Below are 26,896 nucleotides of genomic sequence, written 5' to 3'. Positions count from 1 at the left end.
CCAAAATCGGTTAAGATCAATGGAAGTGGTAAAATATTTTCTCTCTAATAAATTCCTCCTCCCCCTGCCACCACTTAACACCGTTTGGGAATCGTTCACAAGGAACAGTTGAGAAGAGAACACCGGTTTGGCTTCGTAGTTCTTTCATGTGAAGTTATTTAAAATCACTAAACTAAGCTGCAGTGCTCTGTGGCGCAGTGGTTAGCGTGCTGGACAATTCATATTATATTTTCACGTTCGCGCCATCTACCGTAGTCGTTTTTTTTGTTTTTTTTTCCTAAACAACTGGAATGGACTTTTCTTGGTGGCCGAACTGTTAACGTTGCAGATGTTTTTTTTTTTTCACACTTTATTTTCCTACTTTTACTCATGACTCCGGGTTTGATCCTTCCTACTTACCTACCATAACATTTTTTTAAACTCCCCCACCCGTCCCGGAAACAAACACTCGGGCAACGCCGGGTACCCCTGCTAGTAATATATATATATATAATATATATATAATATATATATAATATATATATAATATATAATATATATATATATATAATATATATATATATATATATATATATATATATATATATATATATATATATATATATATATATATAATACGATTTTCTTGAAAGTGGATCACATGTTGGATTTATGAAAGCATAAGATAAATCAATTTCCATTTATGATCATTAAACGGGAAATAGCTTAAAAGAGAAAATATGCCACAATTCAATCAAATTAAGTTTAAATTAAATTAAATATAAATTTACTGAATTAAATAAATTAACTTTAAATAATATTTTAGAAAAGAATTCTAATTCAACAAACTATTAATATCGTGGAGGTAATTATTAAAATAGATTTTTGTAATGTGCAAATTAAGTTACTACTTTAATGGAGGATTTGTTTGAAATAAATGGTATATATAAATATCATGCTTGAATGTTAGTGTATAGACGTCTATTTTCAGCATAACATAAGAGAAAACGACGAATGTCGAGAAGAAGCCAGCAGAGCAAACAACGATTGCAAAACACATTGTGAAAAAACAAACAAACTATTACTCAATGAAAGTAGATGCGTATGCCATAATTTTACATATATATATATATATATATATATATATATACCCACACACACACACACACACACACACACACACACATATATATATATATATATATATATATATATATATATATATATATATATATATATATATAGGAATTGTATTCCAGAAAGCTGAATAAGTGTGAAATATTGTATGTTATTGAGACCTTCCGTAAACAAAAGAACTTTGATTTTATAAATAATTTTGTACATCAAAACATTGTAATGAAACAAGATCGCTTGTCACTGTCTTTTCAATTTGAATGTAGGTAAAACGTTATTCATTTGAACAGGTTTATTCACGCGTATATTTATCGCTTCCTAATGTGAAACACATAACTCATAGAAAACCATATACAGACATTATTTTTTTCAAAGAAACATAAAAGAAGACAAACAAAGTTACCTGTATCGTGCGTTTCTCGATTCTCTATTATGTGGAGCGTTCAGTTTTGTAAATAACACACGTACGATGTTTAAGAACAAACAAAAATTGATCTGTTGAAAGAAAAAAAGTGAAATAATAAATGAACAACATAATAGAAGACACTGTTGCAATAATGTCACCACCATCTTGATAAACAGCAAAAGAAACGAATTGCTGACTGACTGTTCATTTTGAAGCATCAAACACTTTTATACAAAACATCAAATTAAATGCAATGACCATCAATCAGCGAAAAAGACACGGAATATTCAAGAAGCTAAGCTACACAAAAGGTACTTTTTTCAGCGATTGAAAATGCCCGCTTATATTTATCGCATGCAATGGAGGACCGATACATAATTAAAACTGACAAGTCTTAAAAACGTAACAATGTAAACAAAATTTATAAAATAATCTATATAATTATAAAATTCAAATGACCTTGAACCGGGTGTTGCAACCCAACATCCAGTTTACGACTTCCGGTTGCGCATGCGTACATAAACAAATAATCAATGCGACAATAAAACTTATTGTTTTACTGTGTATGTTTTCAGCGTCGGAATTGTTTTTTTTCGCGTTTAAATTAAAAGATATATCAAAATTTGAATTTAACTTTAAGTATTATGGTATCTGTTCAGTGCACATTTACCTATAAGTATGGCAAACCACTTATAATTCAATAGCTGTAAATTTTGTTTTCAGAAATAAGCAATTATAAACAGAACGACTCATAGAAATCTATCTATATTCTTTTTTCATTTTAATATACTTTCATAGAAATGTTTCTGTTATGTCACAAAAAACTATTTTCTTTACGTCACAAGTTTCACGCTCATGCTAATATTACATACTGAACCAAAGGTCACAGGTAGTCTAGTATAATTGTAAAATTGTATAGTTATATAATAATGATATAATAATATAGTTATAAAAAAATACTAATAAAATAAAATATTTATAAAATTGTATAGTGATATAATAATAATAATATAATAACATAGTTATAAAATAAAATAATGATAAAATAGCATAAAATTATCGCTAAAACTAATGTGTATTTTAAAAATATATTTTAATAAATTTTACTTTGATTTTATAATACTTAATCAGATATAATTTTTACATTAAACAATATTGTTCCAGTCATTTTAAAAAAAATAGCACTCATCTATAATCGAGTCATATTCTCAAATCCTTTCTGACTACAAAACAATGCTTGCTTCTATTGCGTAAGTGTGATTCGTGGAACTTTGGTACAAATTCTTAATAAAAAAAAAACGTATTTAGTCAAAAAATCATTCATCCGACTCTCTTTTATATTCTCTCTTTCTTTCGCTCTGTCTATTCCTCTAGCTGCCTATTTATTTTTTTTAGTTTGATTGTAAACGATGACGTTTCATTTTTGCCAAATATTTTTAATATAATCTTTTGAAATTAATTTACTCATCAAAATGTCGTTTGAATACAAAAATGATTAACGAAACCAAATTATAAGGTTGATTTGATATGTATTTATGAAAAATTGGTTTGCATTACAAATAAAATATCATTCCGCCTAAGTGTTTTACTTTTGTTTAAATTCAAAACAGTAAAATACACAATTTGCAATTTGCCCGTATATGTTGAAACTAAAACACTACGTTAATTTTATATTGATGTATTACAAAAATAGAATAGATAAAAAAATAATATTTACTTCCATCCCCACAAGGCAAAGGTAGGATTGCACGATTAAAGTTGTCTTAAAATTTTTACGGTAAAAAAATATGCTAATAAAAAAAAAGCGATTATTTCGATTGCATTATTTTTGATTGCAAGTTGGATACAAAAAAAAACAAATATGTTTTTCTAATGTAAAAACAATAACAACAGCAAAAACAAAACAAATATGTTTTTCTAATGTAAAAACAACACAAACAAATATGTTTTTGTAATGTAAAAACAACAAAAAACAAATATGTTTTTTAATGTAAAAATAACAAAAACAAATATGTTTTTCTAATGTAAAAACAACAACAAAAACAAAACAAATGTGTTTTTCTAATGTAAAAACATCAAAAACAAATATGTTTTTGTAATGTAAAAACAAAAACAAAAAAAATATGTTTTTCATTAGAAAAACAACAACAAAAAACAAAAATGTGTTTTTCTAAAGTAAAAACAAAAAAATAAACAAAAAAAAACAAATATGTTTTTCTAATGTTAAAACAACAAAAAACAAAACAAATATGGTTTTCTAATGGAAAACAACAAAAAAATATGTTTTTCTAATGTAAAAACAAAAAAAACAAATATGTTTTTCTAATGTAAAAACAACAAAAAAAAACAAATATGTTTTTCTAATGTAAAAACAAAACAAATTTTTTTTCTAATGCAAAACAAAACAAACAAAAAACAAAACAAAAACTATTAATCTAGCTTTAAAAATATTTTCTTTACCCAAGTAGACTGAAGAGAAATAACCCCAAACCATATACGCCCGCCTCCAAATTTCACTGTAAGGATGATATTTTGGGTGTGGGGTGTGGAGGGTTAAACGCTGTCCTCAGACATGCGTTACACAATTTCAACCAAATAACTCAATTTTCATTTATTCTGACCAAAATATTTCATCCCCCAAAACTTGAAAGTTTCTCCAAATGTTTCTTGGCAAATTTCAGACTATTCTTGATATGAATCGGTTTTAACAAAGGAGTTTTTCTTGGTTTCCGCGATAGGAATTCATTCTTTCGTAGCACTGTCTTAATTGCATTTTTGCATACTTCTTATGTTTTCTGGAGTTCAGAATGAGTTATTCGTGGATCCTTCTTCATTCACAACAATACAGTTAGAAATTTTGGAAGGGCATCATGGACATGGCAGATTTGAATTTCACTGGTATAACTTCCATCTACGAATCGTTTCACTAAAGATCGAAATTGGGGTATTCCACATTATTGACATTTTTCTATACCCTGAACCATCAATGTGTAGCTTTCTTGTCTTTTCCAGCAATTCTCCAGTATTTGACATTTTATAAACAGTGCGACAAAATTGACCAAAATATATTATTTATTTTGGTCAATTTTGTCGCACTGTTTATAAAATGTCAAAAGTTATCTGAATAAACGTAACTCTCTGAACATATACATGACAAATATTCTAATTAAAACTATTTTTCTTTGTGTTGGATATTTTTTAACCTTACAAAGCTAGTGAACATATAATTATATGTGATTTTTGATACGAGATTTGTATTTATCATAAAAGTACATTAGAATAGAACTTTATTACAAACTTATCTTGAAGTATTTTTAGTTCCTTAAGCATTTCTGAATTTTTATGAAGAGGATTAGTTTTTTTAGGGTGTTTAAATTTTTTTTATACGTTCAACCTTTTTATTTGCCTATTATATATATATATATATATATATATATATATATATATATATATATATATATATATATATATATATCTCCCCAAAACCTCTGGCATTGATGGAGGCGAAATTAAAACTTGCTGTTATGGTTTGAAATAATCTGATATAACAGGAAGAAGAGACTTAATTCCAAACATTTCTCATATCTTGTATCTCTACTCTTTTGGAAACAGGTAACGATTATGAATATCTCCATTATAAAATAATCCTTATATACTGTGGAATTTACTTTATTTATGAAAATCAAAGAGCGGAGATATAAGATATGAGAAATATTTGGAATCAAGTCTCCTCTTGCTATTATTCTAAGTCATTTGAAACCATAGCAGCAGGTATTAGTCTCTCCACCAAGACCAGAGGTTTTGGGGAAATATATATTCTGTAATTCATATGCAAAACTAGGAAAATCAAATGACTATGACTGACATATTTTATGGATGTAACCCATTCCAAAAATAGGGTTCAGATGATGTATGATCCCTTTAAAGTGCGACCTTAGGGCCAAATATCATATAGGCTACTAAACAATTCAGGTCATTAGCTTTATTTGTTAAATTCTGATCAATGGTTGCTGAGATTTTGAACTTTCAAAATTGCCATAAAAGGTGTTATATCAATATATATATATATATATATATATATATATATATATATATATATATATATATATATATATATTGATATATATATATATATAAGTAGGTTGTAGTTTGCTTGAAGCATTGTTGAAGAAAATTATAAGGTAAAATCAAAAGCCAAGAACAATGCGAGATTTTTTTTTTATATAGAGTAAAATTAAATGCAAACAAAAGAAATAAAGTTCTTTTTTTTGTTGTTTGTTTTTTCTTTTTCACACAAATTTTAACTCTAAACAACAGTAATTTTTTTTTCTGTTGTATTCAATGGTGATATAAATCTCAATATATTTCAGACTTATTAGTCCATTTTCAAGAGAAGACAGCGGAAGAGTGTTCAAAATTGGAAAAGTAGCCGCATAGTTTGCCACGTGATACCGCGAAATATAGAACAAAAAATGACGTTAGGAGAACGTTAAAATAAATCAGTTGATGTTTGAAATACTTGTTGCGTTTGTGAATCAAGGGAGATGACTATTCAAGCAAGGTTTTTTTTTTTTTTTTTTTAATTATTGTTTTTCTTATGTTTTAAACTTATATTATAAAAGCGGAGCTCAATTCCAGTCTATTGTTTAGTGTGGGAGTATTTTTTGAAATAATTAAAGATTCGAGGATACGAAGTTGACCTACGTTTCTTGAAGAAGCAAGAATGTTGATGTGAAAATCTGGTTCTGAATTAATGCAAGTGCGAATATGTTTATAGAACGACGAAGCAGTAGTGTTTAAGTGCTCTTTAATGCGGTGATGAAGCAATCTGGTAGTGCTTCCGATGTAAGATGCACTGCATTTAGCGCATTGTAGGTCGTAAACAACGTGGTTCTTAAAGCATAAACCTGTGTGTGATATTGGGCAATTAGAGAGTGAACAAAGGGAAGGTGTATGCGATGGATGTTTTCGGTTGAGCTGTTGTCTTAAAGTAGATCCAGTGTGGATGAGTTGAATGTTGAGCCCCTCGCTGCGGATGGCTTTTCGGATTGAAGATGAGATTTTGTCACTGAGGAAGGGTAGTTTTAGAAAACAATTGTTAGAGAAGGGTCGGGTGTTGCGTTTTTTCTTTTTAAGTGAGGATAGGATCGTATTAGGATAGCCGTTTAGTGAGAGGGTCTGTAGGAAATTGTTAGTGTGTGTATGTTTGTCGGAGATGTTAGTGCATTTGTCTTGTATGCGTGAGATTTCGGCATGTGCGTAGTTTAGTTTGTCCTTGAGAGGTAGCGCAGATTTGAAATGTACGAAGAGGCGTTTGCTGGCGGGTTTTCTGTAGAATTCAGTGCATATGGCACCATTTTTTTTTATTTGTATTTTAAAATCAAGTAGAGAAAGAGATTCCGAAGAGTCTGGGTGTTCTATAGTAAATTTTAAGTTTGGGTCTGCGTTATTGAATTTGTGGAAAATGTTAATAGCTTCTTCGCGAGAGTATGTGATAATTAAAATGTCATCGATATATCTAGTAAAAAGGAGATAAGAATAGCAGGTACTAAGGGTGTGTCTTTCGAGTTTGTCCATATAAGCAATGGCAAGAATACCGGATAGACTGGAGCCCATGGGTAGTCCAGATACTTGTTTGAACGTGTTTTGTAGGAAAGTAAAGTAAGTGTTGTCTACTATAATACGGAGGAGTTGTAAGAGATCTCCTGGAGTAATTCCGAAGCATTGTGGGTTTTTAGATGCTATAATGTCTGCCATGAGATTAATGGCTGGATGTGCAGGAATGGAGGTGTATAAAGAAACGACGTCTAGGCTAAATGGGTATCTGTATAGTTTGAGTAGATGGTGTGGTAGATCGTTGAGTCTGTTAATTACTTGGTTGGAACTACTAACATGGGCTGGGAAGGTAGAGAGTAGAGGTTTAAGTAGGCGGGATATTAACCAAGAGATTTTATAAAGGGGACCGTTAACGCTTGAAACAATGGGTCTGATCTGTGTGTGTGTGCTATTTTTGTGGGTTTTAATAAGGTGATAAAAGGTAGGTAATTTGCTGTATTTAGTAATAAAATTTAGTCTGTGTTGTTTTGGGAGATTTCTTTTAAAACAAATTTGAGACCATGTCTTGTTAATGTTGTTCTCAATACGAGCAGCAGTGATATTATGTGCTGGGGTGTAAAGGTCGGTATTGGAAAGATGCTCTATAGCAAGGTTGTTATAAAATTCCTGTGATATAACGCAAAATTCTCTGCCCTTATCAGAGGGTAAGTAAACTAAATCTTTGTCTTTAAGGGATTTAAGGGTGAGGTATTTGTTCCTGGTAAGATTGGGGGTAATATGGTGTTGTTCGCGTTCAAGTATTCTGAGGATTCTATGCTTTAACCTTGAAAGTTTTAGATCTAGTGGAATATTATTAGGAGGTGGGTATAAAGGGTGATCAAGCTGAAAAACAGGAAAAGAGGTGTTGTGATTACCTGAGAGGTTGAGGGGGGTGTCCTTGTTATCGTGCGGGGCAAAAGCGTGCAGCCATTTAAGGTGGTAAGCAGTTCTGCAGAACTGCGTTTCTATGTTGAGTTTAGCTTTATCCGTCAGTTTCATTGTGGTGATAAACTTAGGGCCAAGTGAAAGGAGATCCGTTTCAGTTGTGGAAAGAGAGTTAGTGAGGTCAGTTACGAGAAGATGATCTTTAAGGGACTTGTCGGTGGAAGAATCCTGTGAATTATGTATGTGTCTGTTGTAGACCGGTTTATTAGTTTTCTGTTTAAGCCAAGTAAATTTGCGTATGAGACGTTTCTGTTCATTGTTGAAGCTGGAATGGTATGCGCGGTCGTCAGAGATTGGATGTTGTTTAGCGAATGACCGTTAGGGGTAGATGAAGTGAGTGAATTCCGGAGGTTCTTGACTGAATTGATATGGCCATGTAGAGTCCGGTGGTGTTGCTTAATGATTATTTTGAAGAAATAGTCATATATAAATTGTCGTGAAGTGTGTAGAAAACGGAAACATGTTGGCAGATTTATGTTCCTGATTGTGTTAGGAATAATTTTGTTTTTACGGCATTTTTTCAAAAAGTAGATTTGGCAGTTGACTCTAGCGCGTTTTTCCGTAGTTTTGAAGATGCTCTTCATGAGTGCAAACTCTGTCTGGCTGAGACTGAGGGATATAAGTAGGTTGTAGTTTGCTTGAAGCATTGTTGAAGAAAATTATAAGGTAAAATTAAAAGCCAAGAACAATGCGAGATTTTTTTTTTTATATAGAGTAAAATTAAATGCAAACAAAAGAAATAAAGTTCTTTTTTTTGTTGTTTGTTTTTTCTTTTTCACACAAATTTTAACTCTAAACAACAGTAATTTTTTTTTTCTGTTGTATTCAATGGTGATATAAATCTCAATATATTTCAGACTTATTAGTCCATTTTCAAGAGAAGACAGCGGAAGAGTGTTCAAAATTGGAAAAGTAGCCGCATAGTTTGCCACGTGATACCGTGAAATAAAGAACAAAAAATGACGTTAGGAGAACGTTAAAATAAATCAGTTGATGTTTGAAATACTTGTTGCGTTTGTGAATCAAGGGAGATGACTATTCAAGCAAGGTTTTTTTTTTTTTTTTTTAATTATTGTTTTTCTTATGTTTTAAACTTATATTATAAAAGCGGAGCTCAATTCCAGTCTATTGTTTAGTGTGGGAGTATTTTTTGAAATAATTAAAGATTCGAGGATACGAAGTTGACCTACGTTTCTTGAAGAAGCAAGAATGTTGATGTGAAAATCTGGTTCTGAATTAATGCAAGTGCGAATATGTTTATAGAACGACGAAGCAGTAGTGTTTAAGTGCTCTTTAATGCGGTGATGAAGCAATCTGGTAGTGCTTCCGATGTAAGATGCACTGCATTTAGCGCATTGTAGGTCGTAAACAACGTGGTTCTTAAAGCATAAACCTGTGTGTGATATTGGGCAATTAGAGAGTGAACAAAGGGAAGGTGTATGCGATGGATGTTTTCGGTTGAGCTGTTGTCTTAAAGTAGATCCAGTGTGGATGAGTTGAATGTTGAGCCCCTCGCTGCGGATGGCTTTTCGGATTGAAGATGAGATTTTGTCACTGAGGAAGGGTAGTTTTAGAAAACAATTGTTAGAGAAGGGTCGGGTGTTGCGTTTTTTCTTTTTAAGTGAGGATAGGATCGTATTAGGATAGCCGTTTAGTGAGAGGGTCTGTAGGAAATTGTTAGTGTGTGTATGTTTGTCGGAGATGTTAGTGCATTTGTCTTGTATGCGTGAGATTTCGGCATGTGCGTTGTTTAGTTTGTCCTTGAGAGGTAGCGCAGATTTGAAATGTACGAAGAGGCGTTTGCTGGCGGGTTTTCTGTAGAATTCAGTGCATATGGCACCATTTTTTTTATTTGTATTTTAAAATCAAGTAGAGAAAGAGATTCCGAAGAGTCTGGGTGTTCTATAGTAAATTTTAAGTTTGGGTCTGCGTTATTGAATTTGTGGAAAATGTTAATAGCTTCTTCGCGGGAGTATGTGATAATTAAAATGTCATCGATATATCTAGTAAAAAGGAGATAAGAATAGCAGGTACTAAGGGTGTGTCTTTCGAGTTTGTCCATATAAGCAATGGCAAGAATACCGGATAGACTGGAGCCCATGGGTAGTCCAGATACTTGTTTGAACGTGTTTTGTAGGAAAGTAAAGTAAGTGTTGTCTACTATAATACGGAGGAGTTGTAAGAGATCTCCTGGAGTAATTCCGAAGCATTGTGGGTTTTTAGATGCTATAATGTCTGCCATGAGATTAATGGCTGGATGTGCAGGAATGGAGGTGTATAAAGAAACGACGTCTAGGCTAAATGGGTATCTGTATAGTTTGAGTAGATGGTGTGGTAGATCGTTGAGTCTGTTAATTACTTGGTTGGAACTACTAACATGGGCTGGGAAGGTAGAGAGTAGAGGTTTAAGTAGGCGGGATATTAACCAAGAGATTTTATAAAGGGGACCGTTAACGCTTGAAACAATGGGTCTGATCTGTGTGTGTGTGCTATTTTTGTGGGTTTTAATAAGGTGATAAAAGGTAGGTAATTTGCTGTATTTAGTAATAAAATTTAGTCTGTGTTGTTTTGGGAGATTTCTTTTAAAACAAATTTGAGACCATGTCTTGTTAATGTTGTTCTCAATACGAGCAGCAGTGATATTATGTGCTGGGGTGTAAAGGTCGGTATTGGAAAGATGCTCTATAGCAAGGTTGTTATAAGATTCCTGTGATATAACGCAAAATTCTCTGCCCTTATCAGAGGGTAAGTAAACTAAATCTTTGTCTTTAAGGGATTTAAGGGTACTTGGCTTAAACAGAAAACTAATAAACCGGTCTACAACAGACACATACATAATTCACAGGATTCTTCCACCGACAAGTCCCTTAAAGATCATCTTCTCGTAACTGACCTCACTAACTCTCTTTCCACAACTGAAACGGATCTCCTTTCACTTGGCCCTAAGTTTATCACCACAATGAAACTGACGGATAAAGCTAAACTCAACATAGAAACGCAGTTCTGCAGAACTGCTTACCACCTTAAATGGCTGCACGCTTTTGCCCCGCACGATAACAAGGACACCCCCCTCAACCTCTCAGGTAATCACAACACCTCTTTTCCTGTTTTTCAGCTTGATCACCCTTTATACCCACCTCCTAATAATATTCCACTAGATCTAAAATTTTCAAGGTTAAAGCATAAAATCCTCAGAATACTTGAACGCGAACAACACCATATTACCCCCAATCTTACCAGGAACCAATACCTCACCCTCAAATCCCTCCATTCCTGCACATCCAGCCATTAATCTCATGGCAGACATTATAGCATCTAAAAACCCACAATGCTTCGGAATTACTCCAGGAGATCTCTTACAACTCCTCCGTATTATAGTAGACAACACTTACTTTACTTTCCTACAAAACACGTTCAAACAAGTATCTGGACTACCCATGGGCTCCAGTCTATCCGGTATTCTTGCCATTGCTTATATGGACAAACTCGAAAGACACACCCTTAGTACCTGCTATTCTTATCTCCTTTTTACTAGATATATCGATGACATTTTAATTATCACATACTCCCGCGAAGAAGCTATTAACATTTTCCACAAATTCAATAACGCAGACCCAAACTTAAAATTTACTATAGAACACCCAGACTCTTCGGAATCTCTTTCTCTACTTGATTTTAAAATACAAATAAAAAAAAATGGTGCCATATGCACTGAATTCTACAGAAAACCCGCCAGCAAACGCCTCTTCGTACATTTCAAATCTGCGCTACCTCTCAAGGACAAACTAAACTACGCACATGCCGAAATCTCACGAATACAAGACAAATGCACTAACATCTCCGACAAACATACACACACTAACAATTTCCTACAGACCCTCTCACTAAACGGCTATCCTAATACGATCCTATCCTCACTTAAAAAGAAAAAACGCAACACCCGACCCTTCTCTAACAATTGTTTTCTAAAACTACCCTTCCTCAGTGACAAAATCTCATCTTCAATCCGAAAAGCCATCCGCAGCGAGGGGCTCAACATTCAACTCATCCACACTGGATCTACTTTAAGACAACAGCTCAACCGAAAACATCCATCGCATACACCTTCCCTTTGTTCACTCTCTAATTGCCCAATATCACATACAGGTTTATGCTTTAAGAACCACGTTGTTTACGACCTACAATGCGCTAAATGCAGTGCATCTTACATCGGAAGCACTACCAGATTGCTTCATCACCGCATTAAAGAGCACTTAAACACTACTGCTTCGTCGTTCTATAAACATATTCGCACTTGCATTAATTCAGAACCAGATTTTCACATCAACATTCTTGCTTCTTCAAGAAACGTAGGTCAACTTCGTATCCTCGAATCTTTAATTATTTCAAAAAATACTCCCACACTAAACAATAGACTGGAATTGAGCTCCGCTTTTATAATATAAGTTTAAAACATAAGAAAAACAATAATTAAAAAAAAAAAAAAAACCTTGCTTGAATAGTCATCTCCCTTGATTCACAAACGCAACAAGTATTTCAAACATCAACTGATTTATTTTAACGTTCTCCTAACGTCATTTTTTGTTCTATATTTCACGGTATCACGTGGCAAACTATGCGGCTACTTTTCCAATTTTGAACACTCTTCCGCTGTCTTCTCTTGAAAATGGACTAATAAGTCTGAAATATATTGAGATTTATATCACCATTGAATACAACAGAAAAAAAAATTACTGTTGTTTAGAGTTAAAATTTGTGTGAAAAAGAAAAAACAAACAACAAAAAAAAAGAACTTTATTTCTTTTGTTTGCATTTAATTTTACTCTATATAAAAAAAATCTCGCATTGTTCTTGGCTTTTAATTTTACCTTATATATATATATATCAATATATATATCAATATATATATATAATATAATATAAAGCTGAACGCCTGTGTGTGTGTGTCTGGTCACGAATAGGCTCCTATATAGTTTAAAAAAACTGATTACATATAATGATAGAAGATGTATCGAGACACAGGAATGGGTATGGTTGATCTGGCAGAATGGTGGTTCATTAAAATTGTGGGGTTTGCGTTCGCGCCTAGTCCTCAAAGTATGGAAATAAAAAAATAAAATTAAAAAAAACGTTTACAAGTGCTTTTGAGGTAGATGCACATAATAATACTTTGATAAGTATGTTTTAACTTAAATAGGGATGGTATAATAAAATTGTGGGGCCTGCGTTCGCGCCTGACCTCCATAGAATGGAAATAGGCACAAACTTTAATAAAGACTTTTCATATCTGATTGCGTAAGTATACTTTGATAATTATGTTTCAGTTTGAAGAAATATGGTATAATAAAATTATGGAGTGTTCGTTGGCGCCTGACCTCCATAGAATGGAAATATGTCACAAAGTTTAACAAGGATTTTTAATATAGATCCACAAAATATTGTTAACAGTGCTTCAGTTTGAACAGGTATGGTATAATAAATTATGGGGTTTATCTATTTTTACTTTCATCATATTTTGCTTTGGTTTTGATACCCCCAAATTCGAAGCTATCTCTTTACAACCTTCCTTTTCATAACCTATCATACTTTCATAAATCAGAGTTCATTTTCTGTAGGCTGTTTTTGAACCCAATCAACGACGGGTACTTTTGCTAGTATATATATATATATATATATATATATATATATATATATATATAGATAGATAGATAGATAGAGAGAGAGAGAGAGAGAGAGAGAGAGAGAGAGAGGTAAGCAAATTGAATATTGAAATCTCAGAGCTTTTGCAGGTTTTTGAAAATTATAATACTGTTCTATTGTTAAATTTTTATGACAAATGATAAATTAGAACCTATACTTTCAAAACAATAAAATACATAGTGTCCTGCTTTATTTCTGCTGCTTTAATTGTCTCCCCTGTGTGACCTTACCATGCAACTAATATATATATATATATATATATATATATATATATATATATATATATATATATATATATATATATAGAGAGAGAGAGAGAGAGAGAGAGAGAGAGAGAGATAAGTGAAATTGTGTGTGTGTGTATATTTCCCTACAAAACTACTCTGTCAATTTTCCGTCTACAGACTGATTTGACATAAGAGGTATTGAGATTTAGAAAAATCTTTTTAATCATTTTTCGGCCATAAATTTCGCTGTTAAGGGTCAAAGTTAAACGATTTGACCTTTGAAAATTCTACCGCCAACATGAATCAAACTTTTGAATTTGATTTGAGCCCAAAACAATAAATGTTAAGGGGTCAAAATTGGGGTCAAAGATTAAAAAAAATTGACCTCTGCGGTCTCTACCAAATTACTCAGCAAAGTTTTGGTTTAAACATTTGAAATTTTACATAAAGTATATTCAGACATAGGGCAGGCTTTTTAAACAGTTTTTGGCCGAGAATTTGACCTTTGTGGTCTCTAGCCAACTATTACGCCAAATTTAGATATAAACATTTAAAATTTTATATAATGGTATTCAGACATGCAGCAAGCTTTTTAATCAGTTTTTGCACATGAAATTTGGCTGCCAAGAGGCAAAGTTGAAAGAGTTGACCTTTGCAGACTCTACCAAGCCCCTCTATCAATTTTGGATCCAAACACTTAAAATTTTAGATATAGGTTACCTGGACAAGAGTCAAACTCTAATATATACATACATATAGCCAGGCTGAACTGCTAGTATATAATCTTCTCAGTGTACGTGTTGAATTTCATTAAACAGAACAATGAAATAAAAAAGACTGACGCTCAGTCAGCAATCAGAACTAATATACCCAAATCTATAATATCATCAGAGATTTTTTTAAATCCCAATGTATTTTATATCGGATAAAAAGAAAATGTGAAGGTTCTTAGTATTTCCTGGCGTTGTAATGTATTCTTATTCAAAGACAAATGCCATAAAGAAATTCTCCTCTCTCGCCTTAGCCAATCCTTTACCTTAATAGCTATTACTATTTGGCGGACTTATTTCCTGTTCATATAAAAAAACAAAAACATACACATTTTACTTGTACGTCCATCACAATAGTAAGAATTATTTGTATTAAACGTTTCACAACCTTGACAATCATGGAAGACATACATCAACGTCAATATTCATGTGTGTGTGTGTGTGTGTGTGTGTGTGTGTGTGTGTGTGTGTGTGTGTGTGTGTGTGTGTGCGATGTTTTGCACCTTTTGTGTCTGCCGCCGATTTTTTATTCATGTGTTGTAAAATAATTGCATTCAGTGTTAATTACAATAATAATCTAGAGTGCACATTATGAAGCGTAACCCAATTGATAATAGTTTTCTCCGACAGTTCTTAAGGGTATTAAGAGAGAAAACAATACTATTGTATCCATGTATACCATTAATTATTAGCATTTGTTTTATTTGCGATAATTGTCAATAAGAGAAGTAATTTATGACATTACTTATTGTTATGTTTGACGTTCATCTTCCTCGACAGCTGTTATGTTTGCAGGTTGAACCAAATAACGTATAAGGCAATACAAATGAAGACTCAACAAAACAAAGATAGATCAATAAGAAGTGTATTAAGAAAAGTATATTTACAGTATATTTACATAATGGTTGTCAGGTAAGAGAGTCTTGGCTGGAGAACATATCTGCTCTCAGCTCGGCCTTCGGTGACTTCTGGTTAACACACACTCAGACTAACCGAGTCTTGTTATTTATGCGTAATATTATCCACATATATAAATGAGTGGGTGCCACTACAACACCCTCCTCCCAAGATTTGAAATCACATAGATTTCAATATCTTTTTCACTTGGGATTTAACATTAATAGTTCATTAAACTTTCTTTTTCTACCTGATCTTCGGGGCTCAGGTGTATATTGAGGCGGTTCCAAATTAAAGGATTCGTATATGATGTCCATGGGTTTCTCCTCCTCGACTGCTGTTGTATAATCACCATCTTGAATGTGGCGTTTTTTATTTGGTTCAAGTGCATTTTATGTATATTTTGTGGACCTTTAATCATGTATGTACAATCACCACTACTCCACATTCCCAGTAAAAGGTGTTATTCCTGTAGTACTTGAAATATACTCGATCTCCCGAGTTATATTTCTTTCTTGTCATGTGTGTAGTGTTTCGGACAATTGCCTGTCTTGGCAATAGTTTATCAAACGCCGATTTCACCTTTCTGGCAAACATTAAATGAGCTGGTGATATGTTTGACGGTGTATTATGGTGCGGTGTTATCCTATATATTTGCAAAAATTGTTGCAAAGCTTTTTCCGTGGGTATCCCAATGGATTTTTTCAACGCTCGTTTTAACGTGTCAACGAACCTCTCCGCTAGGCCGTTCGACCATTGATGGTACGGAGGAGTAGTTATATGCTTTACTTGGAACGTGTCACAAAATTCCTTAAAGTTTGTGGATGTGAATTGAGTTCCATTGTCAGTGACCAGTGTGTCTGGTACACCAAATCGTGCAAATAACTCGTGTAGGAATCCTATTGAGTTGTTCGTTGTTGGATTCCTGCAACTCATTACCTCAGGCAATTTTGTATAACTATCTACGACAATTAAGTAGTAATTTTCTCCTATTGGACCAGCGAAGTCCATGTGGATTCTCGGCCATGGGTGGTCGGTTTTCGGCCAAGGTTTGTGTACTATAGGTGGGGATTTTGCCGCTAACTGGCATCCCTTACATCTATTTATTGTTGTAGTTATGTCGATGTCCATGTTACGCCAGTATACGTAGCTTCTGATTAGAGACTTCATCCGATTTATCACCGGATGTCCTGTGTGAAAGTCTCTCAAAATCCTCTTCTGTAACGTTTTAGGTATTACTACTCTCTCGCTGTATAATAATACATCGTTACATATGGAACAAAATTTCCTGAACCTTTTTGTCATTTATAATTTTTTCTTTTATATCATTTATATATTCATCTTTATCGGCTTCTCTTTTAATGTCCAACAATGTTACCGGTAGTTCTTTCATGATGTTTGCTACCATATTTTCACTTCGACGTTTGTTCGAATTGCTGCAATCACTGATTCTTCCAAATTATGTTTCTGTGGTATCAGTCTTGAAAGTCCATCCGCATGGCACATCTTTTTCGATGCTAGATGTTGTAGCTGGAAATCGTAATTCAGTAGGATCGTACTCCAGCGCAGAAATCTATTTGCAGTGTATACAGGCAATCCTTTTTTTGATCCGTAGATTGTGACTAATGGTTTATGGTCGGTTTCAAGTATAAAATGTCTACCATATAAATATCGGTGGAACTTAGTCACTGCAAAGATTATACTCAACGCTTCTTTTTCAATTTGTGAATACGCCTTCTCTGCTGGAAGCAGCGTTCTCGAAGAGTGAGCTATCGGCTTTCTAGGTCCATTAGGCATGATATGTTGAATGCATGCTCCTGTGCCGTAGGAACTAGCGTTACTAGCGAGGCCTATATTTAATTTTGTGTCATAGTGAGTTTGAAATAATTCAGATGTTAGTGCGCTGTTTATTTTGTCAAAAGCGGTTTGACATTCTTGCGTCCAGTTCCAAGGTGTGTCCTTTTTAGCAGCTCATTTAAGGGAGCTCGCAAATTATGCATCCCTTCAATAAAAGATTGGTAATAATTTGCGAGTCATAAGAAACTCTGCAAAGTTGTTACGTTATTAGGTGCTGGCATGTTTTTTATTGCCGCAGATCTTTCTGGGTCTGGACGTCGCCCATGTTTATTTATTATATGTCCAAGATACTTAATTTCGCTCATACAAAAGTCGCATTTATTTTCCTTTACTTTAAACCCGAATTCTTGTATTCGAGTGAATACTTGTTTTAAATGCTCCTTGTGTTCTTCTAGGGATTTTCCCCTGATAACAATGTCGTCCAGGTATGCACATGCGCACTCAATACCACTTAGCATCGCGTCCATCGCTTGCTGAAAGATGGCAGGCGCTACTTTGATGCCAAAGGGTAACCGGTTGTATTTGTACAATCCCTTATGCGTGTTGATGCATAGTATTTTTGAGCAATTCTCTTCGACCGGTATTTGTAAATGTGCGTCGCTCAAGTCTATCTTGGAGAAGATATTACCACCATTCAACTTTATGAATATTTCCTCTGGACTTGGTAGAGGGTAATGGTAATCTTGTAATATGGAGTTTAGTCCTATCGAAAAGTCTGCGCACACTCTGATTTCATCATTCTTTTTCTTTACATATACGGTGGGGGCTGCCCAGTCGCTGTGTTCTATCTTTGATAGTGTGACTGTCTGCTCCAATCCAATCTGTCTAATTCTTTATTAATCTTTTTCAACCTAGCGAACGGAACGTTTCGCTTTTTTCTAAAAATTGGGCTGGTGTTTTCTTTAAGTTCAAACGAGGCCTTAAATTTATTGCAACGACCTAATTTAGTCATGAATACTTCAGGGAATAATTTTTTAAAGTCCTCTTTTATATTTCCTGTTGTTGAAGTAGTACATTCTATTTTTTTACAGAATGTATTGATTGGCTTATCCCACAGTCCAAATTTCTCAATCAAATCTATTCCAAACAGATTTTCGCTATTTTTCAATCCGAACATTTTTAATTTCTTCGTAATCCCTTTTAATTTTATCGGACGGAGTACTTCTTCAAATTTTATCTCACCACCAGTTACCGTCCGAGCTGATTTACTTGTTTTCATCATGGTTGGTTTACCCAACTTTTTCCATGTATTCAAGTTTATTATAGAAATATCGGATCCTGAATCCAGTTGTAATTTTATTGGCGTTTTAAATATTTCCACTTTTATGCATTTTCGCCGATTTTTGTCTAATTTTTCATTTGATTTTGTTTGCTGTTCTCTCTTTCTGGTGAAATCTTTATATCTGAAACAATCGCTTTTGTGTCCCACTTTCTTGCAAATGTAGCATTTTCTCTTCTTATAAGGGCAATCTGATTCCCAATGTCTTTCTGCGCATCTCTTACAGTTATAGCTAGGGAGAGACTTGTTATATTCTTTACTATAATTATAATTATCATATTTGGACTATCTCGTTCCATTTTGACTGCTTTTATTTGTATAGTTCTTGGTTTGTGTGTATGGTTTTCTAACCTTTCTTACATATGCCACTCCAGATTCTTCCATCTATTTTGAATCCTTTTTTAGTGTAATGGCCCTTTCACAATCCTCTGCTAATTTCTGAAGTGTTAAATCTTGCTCAGATTCCAGCTTAGACAACACTCGTCTGCTTATTTCTGCATTTTTCGTGGAAACTAACCCTTGTGCGAAGATTAGGCATTTGAAATATTCTACTGTTAGTTCTGCTAGCTTAAAATTATCACAGTTTTTATTGACAACTGATGCGTATGTCAAATAATCTTGGTTGTCCATCTTCCTTAGATTCATACACAACCATCTCTTATGAAAAGAGATATATTCGGATTAAATAATTCTTTTAGTAATTTTACAGCTTCCATGAAATCTAATTCCGCAGTTTTTTTTTAGGTAATATGTAATCTACGAATTTACTGTGTTCTGCTACACCCAACTTTCTGAGTAAGAGGCTCACTTTCTGGTTATTTGGCCAACTTTTGCAGTCCAGTTGAAATACATCCTTGTATCTTGTATAGTATGCTTCAACGTTCTTTTCTTCCTCCGGCACATAATTAAATGTTTCCATACAATTAAAAATAGTTGTATGGGAGAAATTAGCACTGCCGACATTTTCTCGATTAGTCTTTAGTAGTTCCAGTGTTTTAGCAAAACGTTCATTTTGCCTTTCTTCTTGTTCCGGTTGCCATTTCAATAATTTCTCATCTCTTCGTTCATCTCGCTCGGCTTGTGCCCGTTGTTGCGTCTGCAAAAATTGCATTAACATTCTAGATAAATCTTCCATTTTTTTAGTGTATTCTAAAATATAAAATGTCTTGTTTTACGACAAAAATTGTTCAGAGTTCCTGTTTTCAATAATAATAATATCACTGCTCGAATAATATTTTCTCACTTCGCTAGCGAGTCAAGCTCATCCAACCACAAAATAAAAGAAAAAAATGAGGTTTTTACTGAAACCACCAAATACGATTGACTTTTCCTTTTTAGGCACTTCCTAATAAGTAACAGCAGAACTTAAGTACAACTCTTTCCACAAAAAAAAAAATGTTTCAACTCGAGTCAAAATTGAAAAAAATAAAATGTATGGACTACATTTAATTCTTTCTTTTGCTTTTTTCCTCTTACGTGACGGTTTACTGTCTTATATTCGTAATCCAGTGACAACGTCAGTTAAAAAAAATTATTTCCTTGATTTTAGTTTAACTCTGGTATTTTTTAATATCGAAGAGAAAAAAATTTGGTTTACTAAAAAGTCTTTAGTTAATGTTTGGAGAACAGCAATTAGGACATTCACTTTTTTTTCGAATGTTACTTTCTTGTATGTTTGCTCTTCGTAATTTAGTAATACGAATCTGTTTGTCGTTTTACAACAGAACAAAAATTCACTTTTAGAGTTTGTTGGGTTTTTTTTCAAGATGGATTCCAAGAGAAACGACGTAAATTGCCGCTTTTGCCACGTTCGAGTTTTTCTTATGAGACTGCAATTAGAGGTTTTGGTTTGTCTTTTTTTTTCGACTAGTATTTAAGTGAATAAAATAATATTAATCGAGGTTACTTTTTTAAAAAACTTAAATGCAGTTTTTGTTCTTGGGACTTGGGAAACAACTGTTTCTTTCTTTTAGTGTTGTAATTCCGCGAGGAAAATATTTTACCGCTTTCCAATGTTCGCTGAATTACTAATTTTTTCCGCTTGAGTCGACTTCTCTTTAGCGTGAAATCCGTTTTTATGACTATTTCGTTCGTCAAAACTTGTATTCCTTAGAAAGGTCAACCGTTGCGTTGTATTTTTTTTTTAGTGACTTCTTTCCATTTCTTCGTCAAACTGTTATATTTGGCGTTCATCCTCGTCGCCAACTCTTATGTTTGACGTTCATCTTCGTCGCCAACTGTGATGTTTGCAGGTTGAACCAAATAACGTATAAGGCAATACGAATGGAGACTCAACAAAACAAAGGTAGATCAATAAGAAGTGTATTAGGAACAGTATATTTACATAATGGTTTTCAAGTAAGAGAGTCTTGGCTGGAGAACATATCTGCTCTCAGCTCGGCCTTCGGTGACTTCTGGTTAACACACACTCAGACTAACTGAGTCTTGCTATTTATTTTATATATATATATTATATATATATTAATTATATATACATATTAATTATATATACATATATTAATTATACATATATATCAATTATATATATATATATATATATATATATATATTAATTATATATATATACCACACACACACATATATGCATATATATATATATAGATGTATATATATATATATATACATCTATATACATACATACAAACACCACCAATGTTTCTACAAAAAACAACAACAAAAAACACATCTCTAAAAGCACATGCGGAATACCAAAAAGATATATGTTATACATACGCACCCCCACATACGCACACAAAAATTATTTTAGTCAATTCCGGTAAACAAAATTACTATATAGCGCTACAATAAATCTGTTGCAGTTAAAAAAGACATCATGATATATAAGAGTTATCAGTAAAGTTGATATACGATTGTTAACTAGCAAAATATGCTTTACTCGTACTGGTGTTATAAAACCTTTCTACCCTAACAACTTTAATTGTGTCAATATCGCAAGAGAACCAGACCTTCATGAAGCGTTTATTGTCCCCTCTTTAATGCGTAATTGAACAGCGCTATTTATTACTGCCTTTTTTGTTTTCTAGGATCACCATTAGATTAATTTCCTATTTCGTATTTCCCGCCTCGAAAAGTGAGGTTGACTGATGCACATGTCCTCTGGGTTTTATATTCCTACCGATTCCTTCTTTTAACATAGTTATATGTCCATGTGCCTCTGATCAAGCCGATGGTAATAAGAGAGTACCATAACCTCTTTCTTTTCTTGGGACGAAAGCATTTACTTTAGTAGTAACGCTTGCCCTTCTCCGGCATTCTCCGTGTAGAATTGAGTTTTGTGTACCCATAATTTAGTATTCTCCGCTATCTGCTAACAGTGTACGCTGTTTGCCAAGCTATTATTTAGGAAAGCATGTCTCTTTATGTGACCACCTCGGAGTCGCCCATAGAGCTTTCCGCTTTGTTCATCTGACCACATTCTCCTAAATGAATTAGTGATAATCAGTGCATCTATAAAATCTCAACTAATTGCATTTCACAACGAAACTCCTTGGCATCCTGTTTGCTAACTCTGCGAGTACCACACCGCAATCCTACTTTATTTTGGTTTAAGATATAGCGGCTTTAATGGGATAGTGAGCTCGCCATACTGTTGAGACAGTTGATTAAACAACTTGTGATATTCGATCCACTCTGATGCCAAACCGCCTGAAAAATTGCTTTCTATGTTTACTATCTGGACATCTGTCAGCTTGTAGACCTGCTTATTTTTTTCGGAACCAAATATCCATCGCCTTCAATCGGACTCGGTAAAGATTGATCCATTTGATTCATCTAATAATATATTGTGTAAATGGGTAGTGTCGCTGTTAGCTATGTGGAGATCATTAGCTTTCTAAAGGTTGACGGCATCATTCTTCCGTCGATATTTCCTTGTAGACGATCACTGGTTTCAGAAAAACTTCTTACGTTGGAGTGTTGTGGAAATATTTGCTGAGTTATATCCTGGTAACTGAAGTGAATAGTATCAGTAAGTAAAGAATTGCCTTTTAGAAAGGTTTTATTAACTGTAAAATACACGTACGCTCTTGAAAGGATCGAGCGGGAAAATGAAACAGAGGGCGCTTTTATTATGAATGTCAATCCCAAGGGGGATAACTCTTAACAACAAATTAAATCATAACATTTTCCCCGTCCTAAAGTATTCAAGTAAGGGGTAATTAATTATAGACAATTTTTTTTTTTTTTTTTTTTTTTTTTTACAATCACATAAGAATCATTTTATTTACAAATAACATATGAACCCAAACTGCAGTTTTTTCAGTATTTAGTCACAAAATCCTTATATTTACTAGGGAATTGTCGAACTCGGGACGACCTCCGCACAGATTGGCAGGAATGCTGATTTTCAGTATTATTTTTTAGTGAAATCTGATTTTCTTCAAGATCAGACGATTGATTTTTGTCTTCCTCATGACCAATGTTTTCATTAGTAGAAGGTTCAAATAAAGTCTCTGAAGTAGTAGGATTATTATTACAGTTTTCTTCATTTGATGAGTTTGGAGCTAAGTCTCGAACGTTGACAGTGGTTTCAGTACCAGAAGGTAGTTGAACATAAGCGTAGTGGGGGTTGACATCTATTAGGGTGGCAGGCGTTACAGGAGGGTCATGTTTACTTGTTTTAGTGTGGTTTCTAATATATATTGGGCCTGGTTTAACCCAAGAAGGAATTGAAATTCCGGAAGCAGATTTATGACTATATTTAAAAAGTCTATCATGGGGAGTCATATTAGTGGCAGTACAAAGTAATGATCTAATTGAATGAAGTGCGTCCGGTAGTATGTCTTCCCAATAAGGTAGTTTCATTTGATTAGAATGTAATGTTGTTTGAATGGCCTTCCATAAGGTACCGTTGAGTTTTTCAATCTGTCCATTACCTTCAGGATGATACCTACTTGTTTTAGAAGTAGCAATTCCTTTTTTGTGTAAAAAATCCTTTATTTCTCTTGCTAAGAAATCAGAAGCACGGTCAGTATGTATCATGTCAGGCAAACCAAAAATTGAAAAGAGTTTGTTTAGACAGTGGATAATGGTTTTGCTTGTCATATCTCTGCAAGGAAAAGCGAAAGGAAAACGGGAATACTCATCAATTAGAGTAAGTAGATATTTGTTGCCATGTATAGAAGTAGGTAGAGGGCCTTTAAAATCAAGATTTAATCGTTGAAAAGGTAATATGGCTTGAATGAGAGTCCCTCCATTGGTATTGGCGAATTTGGGTTTCAGTAATTGACAGGATGAGCAAGAGTCAGTAATATTCTTAATTTGATCCAAAGTAAAAGGGAGGTTCCTCGTTCTTATAAAATGGCTTAATCTTGAAACACCAGGATGACATAATTGTTTATGTAAATCACGAAGATCTTGTAGATTGTAAGTAAGAACAGAGATGCGAGAGAATGTGTCAGCAGCAATATTTTCAGGTCCAGGTCGATAAACTATAGTGAAATTGTATTGGGATAATTCTATACGCCAACGACATATTTTGTCATTTTTAATTTTAGATTTTATTTTATTGTCGAATATGAAGCTGATGCTCTTCTGATCTGTGATGACTTTAAAGTGCCTGCCGAGTAGAAAATGTCGCCACTTACGGAGAGCTTCTACAATAGCGGCTGCCTCTTTTTCTACTGCATGGTGCTTAATTTCGTTAGTATTGAGAGTTCTTGAAAAAAATGCAATAGGACGACCTTCTTGATTTAGTGTTGCAGCAATGCAATAGTTACTAGCGTCCGTTTCTACTTCAAATTCTTTATTTGGATCTACCGTTATTAAAGTGGCGTCTTTTAGATCATTTTTCAATGTTTGAAAAGATTTTAATACAGATGGAGGTAGTGGAAATTCTTTGTTTTGATTTAGTAATAAAATTTTATCAGAAAATTTTTTAATGAATTTGCAGTAATAGGAAAACATTCCAACTATTCTTTTTTGAGATTTAAGATTCAGCGGAGGTGGCATTTCGAGTAATGGTTTTAGTCTTTGATAATCGGGAGCTATTTGATTATTTTCTATGGTGTAGCCGAGTAGAGTAATAGAACTAGAAGAAATTATGCTTTTATTTTCATTTAAAGTGATGTTATATTGTTTAGCAATTTTGTAGAATTTTTGAAGATTGTAATCGTGTTCTTCTTGAGTTTTCCCACATATAGTTACGTTATCAACATACACAAAGGTATCGGTTAGATTTTCTTTTTCTATAATATAGTCTATGCTCCTCTGGAAAGCACTTACTCCATTGGTGACGCCAAAAGGAAGACGAGTAAATTGCAAAAGTTTGCCACTTACTTCAAACGCAGTGAATTTACGATCAGCATGATTTATAGGTATTTGGTGATAAGCAGATTTTAGGTCGAGAGTAGAGAAGATGTTATATTGAGCGATGTCGTCTACCATCTTATTGATATTAGGCATTGGGTAAGCGTCTAGTTCCGTGAATCTATTGATGGTATCGCTGTAGTCGACTACCATTCTTTTCTTATAATTCTCATTCGAAGTTACAAGAACCTGCGCTCGCCACGGAGATATCGAAGGTTCAATTATGCCTTCTTTCAACATTCTAGCAGTCTCTTCTTTTATGAATTTGTTGGCGGCAAAAGTGTAACGTCGGGATTTTGTCGCAATAGGAGTAGTATGAGGAGAAAGATTAGAAAAGAGAGGAGGGGGTGGAACGTTTATGGTAGGAAAAAATTATTCGTGTTTATAGCTCCAATTATAAGTTTGTCTCTAGGACCGTCGAATTTAAGTGTTACTTTTTTATATTTTTTTAAAATATCTTTTCCGATTATTAAATCAATGAAAAGGTTTTCAATGATTTCAATTGTTATTCCAGAATGGGTTTTATCTTTTAGTATTAAATCCACGATAGCTTCGCCAGTTATTTTAGCATGTTGATCGGAAGCAGCCAGAGCTATAGTTTTGTTTTTAGGTATTGTGAAGAGTTTAAGTTTTTTAGCAGTATTTTCATTAATGAATGTTTTTACACTGCCGGAGTCCACCATAGCGTTCACGAAGTGCCCGTTAATTTGGCATTGAGTGAATGTGACATCTTTGGAGTTAGTTCTTAGTCAGGATAGAGAAGGTGAGGGGTAGTCAGAGTCGTCATAAAGAACAGCAGTATGAGTGTTAGAAATAGAAGATTTACACACTTTAGCCCAATGGCCATTTTTGTTTTGCATTTTTTACATTCGGCGTTTCGTGCAGGACATAAATATCGAGGATGACGTGATTTTCCACAGAAAAAACAAACCCCTTTTGGATGCATATTTTCTTTAGTCACAGCTATACGATTGTAGCCCGAAGGATTATTTGTAGCTGCTACAGTAAAGTTATTTGCGTAGCTTATCGAATGCTTTTCTGCTTGTTCAAGAGATCTGGCCGTGGCATATGTGTCTTGTAAAGTCAGGATGGGTTTTTCTAACAGTCGTTGTCGGATGGACGAAGAAGAAATTCCGCCAATGAAAGCTTCCCGAATGTATTGATTTTTGTTTTCTTCAGCAGAAACCGCTTCGAAGTTACATGTTTTGGCAAGCATTTCCAATTGTAGTATGAAGGCATCTATATTTTGTGTTGTTTGTTGCTTCGTCGTCATCAATCGATATCTATTATAAACAATATTTTCAGGTTTTAAATAAGCGGCGTCCAATGTTCTTAATGCACTATCGTAGTCGGTTTTATCGCTTATTAAATCGAAAACAGAGGCTGAAATACAATTGATCAAGGCAAAGAAATTATCTGAAGTGTTTTCGATTAATCCGTTATTATGTGAGCGGATATAATTCTGGAGGGTTAATTTCCAATGCCTATAGGATTTTTCGGAATTAGGGCATGTAGGTTCCACCTCGAATCTGTCGGGACGTAAGATTCGATCCATTATTATTATTATTTTTTTTTTTTTTACAGTTAATAAAATTGAAGTGAATAGTATCAGTAAGTAAAGAATTGCCTTTTAGAAAGGTTTTATTAACTGTAAAATATACGTACGCTCTTGAAAGGATCGAGCGGGAAAATGAAACAGAGGGCGCTTTTATTATGAATGTCAATCCCAAGGGGGATAACTCTTAACAACAAATTAAAT

General features: G+C 33.7%; 1 protein-coding gene across 1 annotated transcript in view; it reads right to left on the bottom strand.

Moving 5' to 3' along the window:
- LOC145247348 (vasoactive intestinal polypeptide receptor-like) overlaps positions 1-26,896 on the bottom strand; it is a 489,053-nt gene that overhangs the window by 48,596 nt on the left and 413,561 nt on the right. Inside the window, exon 10 of the mRNA XM_080109023.1 lies at positions 1,517-1,608. Within this exon, the coding sequence (XP_079965149.1) occupies positions 1,517-1,608 (92 nt within the window). The remainder of the gene's footprint in view (positions 1-1,516; positions 1,609-26,896) is intronic.

Source organism: Euprymna scolopes, chromosome 25 (genome assembly GCF_053919585.1).
Source record: "Euprymna scolopes isolate OS-2025 chromosome 25, ASM5391958v1, whole genome shotgun sequence".
NCBI lineage: Eukaryota > Metazoa > Mollusca > Cephalopoda > Sepiida > Sepiolidae > Euprymna > Euprymna scolopes.
The sequence above is the reverse complement of the archived record's forward strand: the minus strand, read 5'-3'. Positions and strand labels throughout refer to the sequence as shown.